This window comes from Balaenoptera borealis (assembly GCF_965194805.1).
Source record: "Balaenoptera borealis genome assembly, chromosome: 1".
Classification (NCBI taxonomy): domain Eukaryota; kingdom Metazoa; phylum Chordata; class Mammalia; order Artiodactyla; family Balaenopteridae; genus Balaenoptera; species Balaenoptera borealis.
Genome location: NC_138860.1, coordinates 164,603,310 through 164,612,419, shown reverse-complemented (window position 1 = coordinate 164,612,419; position 9,110 = coordinate 164,603,310). Strand labels below are relative to the sequence as shown.

At 54.6% G+C, this 9,110-nt stretch overlaps 1 protein-coding gene across 1 annotated transcript in view; it reads right to left on the bottom strand.

Annotated features, from left to right (window-relative positions):
- Positions 1-2,488: 2,488 nt before the first annotated feature.
- Positions 2,489-9,110, bottom strand: part of GRIK3 (glutamate ionotropic receptor kainate type subunit 3) — a 233,412-nt gene continuing 226,790 nt past the window's right edge. Inside the window, exon 16 of the mRNA XM_082387664.1 lies at positions 2,489-9,066. Within this exon, the coding sequence (XP_082243790.1) occupies positions 8,872-9,066 (195 nt within the window). The 3' untranslated portion in view covers positions 2,489-8,871. The remainder of the gene's footprint in view (positions 9,067-9,110) is intronic.

Genomic DNA, 9,110 nt, shown 5'->3' with positions numbered 1-9,110 from the left:
GAATTGGGACATGTTCATACTAGGTCATTGCTGTTGGGCCCTGGAGCAGTGGGGACTTGAAACCAGATCTGGGGTGGCTATTTACTGCCATGAACAAGGAAAAGGGTTGGGGGGGGCAGGGAGAAAGAGAGAGAGAAAGAGGGAGAGAGAGAGAGAGAGAGAGGAGCTTGGTTGTGCTTCCACCAGACCCCATATAATGAAGTCTCTTCTTGCTCCGGTTGGAGAAGGTCTCTGTTCTTGCCACAATGATCCCTGACTGAGGAACCTTCCTGAAGGTTCTTCTCCTGGGGGCTCAGTGCATTGGAACTAGGAGCCAGTGTCCTGGTGCCTGGAGATGGAAGGAGCACGAAGGGCATTGATCAAGGAGAGGCAGAGGCAGAAATAGCCCTGCTAACAGCAGCTGGGGACTGAGCCACACCAGCCACCTGGCGGCCCACCCCCCCGCCCCAACGCCTGGCCTCCTGATTGCCTTCCCCTCCCTTCTTTGCCATCCCTCCTTCAGGAGGTAGCAGAGAAGGGAGGAGCTTCACATCTTGAGGGGGAATGTCCTGGGAGGAGCAGAATGGAGAGTGGAGAGGGTCAAATCACCCCTTTTTGTATTCCAGCTCTGCATGTGGAAAGCCACACTGACTAGCTGTGTGACTTTGGGCAAGTCCATGCACTTCTCTGATCCTTTGCTTCCTTAATTGTAAAATGGGATATAACAGTGTCTCCTTCGGAGGGTCGTTGTTCAGTCCGTGGGAAGTGCGTATAAAGTGCTGGCAGCGATGCTTGGCTGGTACTGAGTGCCTGGTGAAGTGGGCTCCATTTCCTTCCTTGGGGCAGGAGCAGGGAGCGCCCCCTCTGTGGGCAGAGAGGAAGCACACCCTGCTCCTCGGGGTGGGAGAGAGGCAAGGCCCAGCATCACTTCCTTATCTCCTACAGACAGAGCCGTGGAAAGAGAGATCTCAGTGCCAGCCAAGTGGAGATGGGCCGAGAGGTAGAGTCGGGGGCTTCCCAGAGAGGCTGCCCGATCCAGAGACAGAGCAGCCCCGCTATCCCAAGAGGCCTGGCTCGCCCTGGTCCAGAGCCTAGAGTGTCACAGACAGGCTTCTGGGCCAGGCTCTGTGTCCCCCGAGGAAGGAGTCTTGCCTCACTGCTCACCACTCTACCCCCAGGGAGGGCTCAGCACATGGTGCTAACTCTCCTTCTCCTCCTCCTTTTTCTTAATAAAAATTGCTGTCACTTGTTGGCTTATGATACGCCCAGCCCTATAATAAGTACTTAACTTGCTTTTTCTCATTTAACCCTTACAACCACCCCACGGGCAGGTGGTTTTCATGATCATGCATTTTATAGATGAGGAAACTGAGGCTCAGGGATGTGAAGCTGCTTGTTCAAGGTTATATACCTAGTAGGTGGTAGAGCTGGGACTCGGACACAAGTTATTTAAGTCCTCAGATGATGGAGGGTGCGTATTTTAGGAGGCCTGCCCAATCCATAGAGCTGTATTTTGGAATTTTCCAGTCTTCTCAACCCTCCTAAAGCAAAGACCCTGAGTACCATGATTGTATTATGTGACACCCCCCTCCCCCTGGCCACAGCTGATTAGACTATGATTATGATGATGTCGTACATAGGGAAGCATGGAAGTTTCTGGATGCAAATTAGTCTCTGCCAATGAAATCTGTTTGCATGAGATTTGGAAGGCAGAAGTGAGGCAGAACCCCTCTTCCCGCCCCCTTACGGGCTGTTTCAGACATGGGAACATGAGGTTTTTCCAGCGGCATCACTACCGTTTCCTGGGTGATGACAAGCAATTGTGATGGGGATAGTGGTGGCCTCAACTTCTTGATCCAGGCTTTCTGAACCCTGGATTGTAGCTCTGGTGTGTTTTGCCTCCCGGTTCTAGTACCAGCCTCAGAGGGGGCCGCTCCCCTGGTGGGTCACTTCTGTATTGTTCTGGGAGCCACTGGAGGCCCAGCATGGCCTTGCTCCCTCATCTTTCATTGGTTTTGTAAATATCCGTATCTAATCCCTTCCTGCTTAAAATGCCCTGCCCTGAACCCTTTACTATGTGTACAGTTTCCATCTCCTGAGAGTAACTGACAGAACGCTTTCTCATTTCCAGTTTGAAAAAGCTCAGGCAAGATCTCTGATTGGCCAAGTTTGGATAAGAGGCTCACCCAGCCTCCCCAACTGTCGCCAAAGGGACAGGGTCACATCAGGACCTGGCAGCTTCCAAGGTAGCTATGTGGATGGAGATGAGTTGGAGAGGAATGTGCCCAAGAGAAGGGAAGACAGAGGTCAGATGATGTCAATATTGATGTCCCATGTCAATATCTGAAATGGGAACCAGGAGCCTGGGCTGGAGTCACCCACCTGCTCGTCACCAGGGTCCCTTGCCCAGGACACAGTCAGCCCCGGGTGAATGGCACAACTCAACTGCCAGCACCCTCTGGTTCTAAAGAGAGAAGAGAAGCAGAAAACACATCTCAAGGGATCCCTGTTTTCTAGAAACATTTCTTTATTTAAAATTTAAAACCATATTACTTCATACAGCAAACTGTGCACTTTGATATATCACAGTGTCTTAAAAAGGAAAATAATCGGATTTGTTTGGAAATTTATTTACATCAGCCTAGAATGATTGGCAAGTAACACAGTTACTATGAAACCCAAATTATTACAAAATGTTTACAAAAAACTATATTCATAGAAATTCTGCGTGTCCACAAAGGGCATCCCCTGAATGGCCCAGAGACCAGTGTGTGGGAACCATGTTGAGTGGTATTGGGGGGGCGTCCAGGCACTCTGGTCTGGGTGGTGGGACAGTGGTCTCACACGGTGCTGTCTGGGGGCTCAGCTGAGGGGCTGGGAACCCAAGTCCCCATCATGGGAGGCCCAGCCAGGAAGCTGGCCCAGGCAGAGGTGGGCTGGGGGCTTGGAGCACAGTGGCATGGGGGCCCCTGGAGCCTCTGATTCCTGTCCTGGAGTCAGGACAGATCCTTGCTCAGGGCGCTGGGTTCAGATGTGCTCTGGCCAGGGCCCCAGAGGCAGACCCAGAGTTAAGTGCAGACCAGTCTGATGCATGGGGCCGAAGCAGAGGGCAGGCTGCTGACCACACGCAAGCCCACTCCAGACCTTGTCTCTCCTGCATGCTCCAGAGATGCTCTGACCTGTGATGCAACAGGACCACTAGCTAAAGGATTGGAATGGGAAGAACAGACGGATCCGAGCACGGCAGGGGTGGAGGTCTGCGGGTACTGCGGGGGTGGGAGGGGGGCGCAAGCTCCCTGCCAACTGCCCTGCAGGGGGAGGTGCAGCAGGGGAGAGAAGGCAGGCAGACGGCACTGGGCTGTGCTCGGACAGGAGTGCCTTCTTGGCTTCGCCTCTTTCACCCCATGTCACTGTTCTGCTCACATCTCTGGCTCCCCGGTCACTCCCTGACAGCTGACCTTGCGGTCAAATGGGGCTGGGGAGGTTGTCTGAGGTGGGACAAACTCTTGGCTGGAATTGCTGGGTCTATAGCTGCTGGAGGCCTCAGAGTTTTGATCTGTAAAACAGAGACACACTGTGGGGTGATCTGAGGTCTGTTCTAGAAGACAGGGGAGGGTGATAAGGTCAATACCTAAGGGCACAGGGACGTCAGACTGGCATGCTGGCAATGCCCAGGGGGACATTCTCTTTTAAAAGGGTTTTCCTTAGTTGTGAGCTGTGCCTTTGCATGTGGTTGAGAACGTGAGGCAGAGGCCTTTGCCACCTAGAATACTCCAGCCTTCTAGGGTATACCAGGCAGAGCCTGACACCTCCCTGGCGGCTGGGCAGGCAGGTATTGAGAGCTGGTCTAGGCAGTGGGCCCCTCTTTCCCAGCCCTTCAGCTCCCTGCTAACTGCCCTGGGACCAGAGCTGTCATATAGACTCAGGAGCCAAGTACTGGTGTGACGTTGCTCCCCAGACCCAGGTCCAGCTGTTCTGCCTCAGACCCTCTCAGATGCAGCCAAGGCCCCTGGGCCACTCCTGCCCATCCCCAGGAGGCACTAGCTGTACATGGGCCATCCGCCAGCCCCTCTTCCTCAGGGTCTGCAGCTCTGATGTACGCAGGCCCTTCCCTTCCCCCACGGGGCTCTCCGCAGCCCCTGCCCCAGGTGGCGTCCATCCCAGACTCTGCAGCTGCAGCCCCCATCTCTCACCTGGTCCCCACCCATACTGGCTGGGTTATGTACACTGTGTGCAGACGTGCGGGGAAGGGTGCGTATACACATGGGCTACGGGTCATATATACACTGTGCATATATATATACATACAGCATATATATATATATATCTTTTTACATTCATATATATAATGTACAGAACATTAACCTTCTATCAAAAACAGTTTTGTGACTTTCACGTATGGCCTCAGCGCTGAACTTCTAACTCCAGGGTAAAGCCAGGACTGAAATGAAGGCTCGACTCAAACTGGCCTGGGGACAGAGGGCAGGGCCCTTCTACCGTGGCAAGCAGCTGGGCCCCCTCCAGATGTGTCCACCCAGGCTGGGGCTGTTCCAGATGTGTCTGTTCCAGAGGCCCGTCTACAGAGCTGGGCTCACTCCCTGCGTCTGTCCATGGGGCCGGGCCCATCTCAGATGTTAAGTCCATATAGCTGTTTGTCCAGACTGCAAGGCCCTTCCCAGCTGGCTATCCACACAGGACCACGGACGTGGGCCAGAGTGGGTCCTATTTCCAGGTGTTTGCACAGAGAGCTGGGAAGGGCTCGGGGAGGGGTGGGCTTCACACTGAGTGATGAGGCAGCGGCGTCCAGCCCACACGCAGCAGGCCAGCAAGAAGATGGGGGGAGGGGGCTTCCCACCGTTCTGGGTGGGCGTGTGCCTGCGTCTGACTTCTGACTTCCTGGAGTTTAAGGAGGGGAGTGACTTCCAACCATTTGGAGCCTTCACCCCCCCCCCACCCCCGCCACCCTCCTCCATCCTGGCCCAGACCTGCCCTCCGCCGGTGCCCGGGGCCTTGCGGGGAGCCCGTGTGCTCAGCTCGCAGAGGCGCAGTCCTGGCTGCGGGGCGGTGGCTCCCACACTTCAGAGACTGAGTCAGCTCCTCAGCCAAGGGGGCCTTACCCCTCTTGAGAGACACTCGAAGCCACCTGAATGGTGACAAAGCTCCCAGGGTTTTCTTAACTGTCCATAGAAGAGAGACCAATACAGGTCAAGGGGAGAGAGATAAGGAGCCCTCACGGCCCCAGACCCTATGGTCTTAGCGGGGTGTGTGTGTCTTCACTGCTGCCCCTCAATGTGGCCAGTTTTTGATCAGGCTGAGGGGAGGCACTGGCATTTGGGGGTAGGGGATGGGGGTAGAAGGTAGGGGAGTCTTTTCTTCAGGGCCGGCATGCGGGGTCAGACAGGGACGGTCCAGCACCTGCTCGGGCCGGTCTCATCTCTGCTCCATCCAAGCCAGTGTTGATGCCTCCGTCACTCCCAGCCACTGACCTCAGTGCCTCCGTGTGCTCCCCCGGCCCACGTGCACCTGCTGCGGCTCAGATCCTCGTCCGCGGGCAGGTGGGCCTGAACTTTAACTCCACATGACCCGCCTTGCTGGGAATAGCTCCCTGGCCCCCATCCCCAAGATGCAGTGGCACCTTCAGTACCCCGGGGAGAGAGAGAGCTCACATGTGGGCAGAAACAGCCTCCGCTGCACTCTGAACGCTGGGCTGGTCTCAGAGACAAACAGGTCATCAGGCAGAGCCTGGACATTATCCACACACACGGACATAAGGCTTGAATGCGAGGCGAGATCAGGCCGCGTGTCCTCCCGTCTCTGTGTAGGACTCGAGAAATCATGTCAGTCCCTTTAGGGGGATTTCCCAATTGAATTGTGCCTCTGATTTCCAGCATTCTCTCCTCCTTTGATGAAGCTCTTCCTACCCGCTCCACCTCCTTGTCGCCCTTCCCATCGCAGTCTATATATGTGCATAGCCTCAGAAGAAATGACACATCCATGGCATGTCACACACAAAAGCACACACACGTGTGTGTGATACGAACATGGATGTGGGCACGTGCTATGAAATTAGACCGGATAAAGAGAGTGGTTCATGTCTGTGGTTGGTGAGAAAAAATCGGCAAATACCTTCAACAGAATCTGGTTATCTGGCAATTGCCAAAAAAATGTCATTTTCCCTTCAAACGGGCCACTCTACCGAGAGCAAAGGAGTCACTGGCCGTGAGCCCCAGCAGTGTTTCGCCTCCGCTTGGCCAGTCTCCCCGTGCCCATGCCTATGCAATCTCGGCAAATCTTTGTGACAATGATCTCTCCACGAGAGAAGTGTTTGCAGACTCTGGTTCCCTGCCTTCCTGATTGTCCGTCTCTGCTCCTGCTGTGAGCTGGAACATATGCGTGCATTTGAAAACACATATGTGAGCCCACTCACACACACACAAACGCCAGTCCCATGTGGCTTCTCACATACAACATGCATTGCCCTGTGCTACGTGTCTGTCTGGTTCCACCCTCCACTGCACACACACATGCGCACGCACACTCACACATGGACCCCTTGATGACATGGCTTCTCTGTTTAAACATATTTGGCAATGTTTGCAGGTGTTATTCTGTTCTCCACCCTCTGCCATTTGGTGCACAAACGCACACACACACAAGCGTACACAGTCGTTCACGCATGCACACATATGTATACTCACCAGAACCCCATTATGACATGGCTTCTCCTGTTTTTACATGTATGGGGTCCTGCTGCTGGTCCAGATATTTGTCTCCCTCACCCCCAGTTCACACACATGCACACGCACACGTCAGAACCCAAAGGACTCTCCTATTATTGCATGCCTGGACTCTGTTACCTGCCCTAGTTTGCCCTTCATGTCCAGCCCCCAAAGATGAGACAGACAAAGATACACATATATGCGCACGCACACACACAGACACACACACACTCCTACACCCAGGAGCTCACACAGCATGGCTTTTCCTATCACGACGTGCGTTGGCTATGTGGTGTGTCCAGCCCTCTTCTCCCACCAGTGCACACAGCCTGTTGGAGCCACTGTGATTCTGGGAACCAGTCGGTTTGGCCCTGCAGCTCAGTTTGGAGGAGGGACGGTATTTATCACAGGAGTCCACTGTGCTCTCCTGCTTGGGGAGTCCTAAGGGGAGTCAGAGATTACCCTTCACCCCAGCTGAGAAGGTTCTTGAGACCTAAATGTAGCTCTTCCCTAACCAGGGTCCCCAAGCAGAAACAGGAGAGTGGTGGAGGGGTGTGGCTGGTATCTCCTGGGTCCCTGTCCAGAGTCTCCAGGCCCCTTTCCCTTGCTCAAAGCCTGCCCTCTGCCCTTGGCCATGGGCAGCCCTGCTGGCCCCATCGTGTTCTCTTTAAGGACACTTTGCTCCTAATCCCTCCATGTCTCATTCTTCTCCCAGAATCTTAGAGTCACAGACCTCTGGGGTATCGGTCACAGCTAGCTGGAACCCACAGATCACCTGGTCAACCCCTCACTGTACCTCATCTGCTACTACTTCTCTGCTGAATCCGCAAACCCCACAAGGTCCCAACTGCTCTGGACAACAGACCAGGGGCCATAATGGCCTTGTGTCTCTGTGTGGGGTCTTTGGTTAATTCTCCAGGAGGCAGCTTCTCCCTCCCCACCGTGGGGGCCTCTATCAGGGAGGCTATTTTGCTCCTGAACACTTTCTTTTCCTGGGGACCATCTTTAGGTTTTGCAAGTCCAGGAGGCCAGGTGCTCATAAGGGCCCTTCTGGCTTTCCCCATCTACCCCAAAGTTAGCCTGTGCCACAGGACATGATCCTCTTTAGAGGAGGGGTGATGACGTTCACTTCAATCTAGGCTACTTTCCTCCTTCCATGATGACAGAGAAGGTCAAGGTCAACTGGCCAGGAATGGGGAGCTGCTGAAGAGTAGATGGCAAGGAGCTCAAGCTCCCTAATGCCACCAGGGTTTAGAAAACAGCTTGGTCACCAGCAAAGTAAAATCTGCAGGCTCGAGGGCCTGAGGGATTTCCACATGGAATCCACTGTTCCTCTGGGCTTCAAATACTGACTGAGTCTCTGAGCATCCTTTGCGAGAGATTCAGGGGGTCTTCTTTCCTCTGGCCGGAATGTGGGGAAGAATTTGCTCTGAGTACTCCTCCATTCCTAGAGACCTCCTAGAGGAGTAGGACCCATTGGGACATTGTCCAGAATAATTCAAAATGGCGGTCTCTGTGCATCCTCCTCTCCCCCAGACTCCAAACTCCTCTTTTCCCCAATGGGGCTCTCTGCCTTCAACTTTGCCAAAACAGGGGCTGCCATGGGCGGTGTCAAGTCCAGGAGATCAGGACCACATAAGCAGCCCCTGGGGGATGAAGTCTTCCTTCTGCCCAGGCATGTGGGGTGGCCATCTCCATCTTCAGCTCCCATTGGCAGCCAAACTATAAGATCCTTAAGGTACCCAAGGTTTGTGTCTCTGGTCTCACAGTCAAGTTCCAGGAGGCCTGGGCTCATGGGGAAGGAATGGCAATATAAGAGCTGTTTCCCATTTTCTTTGGCCCCTGCAGGGCCATGGTAGAAACTTCTGACTGTAGAAGAGAGTCGAGGGGCAGGTGAGTTTGGCCTGAGAGAGGCATGTGCTTCCTTTGGCCTTGGCTGTCTTGGCTGGCAGCTTTAGAAACCCATAGAAGAAACAAGATGAGGGTGAAGCCCAAGCAGCTGGCCTGCGGGCCTGCTGGTTTCCTGGTAGGTAAGGGCAGAGGACTCCTGGCCCAATAGGCAGGCAGCAGCTCTGGTCCCCAAGCCCAGTATGGGGACTGGGGATGTTCCTTCCAGTCTCCTTTGCTTTCCTCCGCCCTGCCTGCAGGCCTGCGGTCCCCGCCCCACCTGTGCCTAGGGGAACACGGGGGCCAACGATGTGCTGCAGGTCATGCTGTCCTTGCCCGGAAGCCGGCGATCATTGAACGTGTGCATGTTGATGACGGCATCAGTCTTGACCATCATGGGAGGCTGTGGCTTGTGCTTGACCCGACGCTGGCAGGTAAGGGAGAAGCGGATCTCGTCGGCCATGGTACTGCAGAAGGAACGCTGGGGTGGGGGTACAGGGTGGGAGGGCAAGGGGCACATGGGTG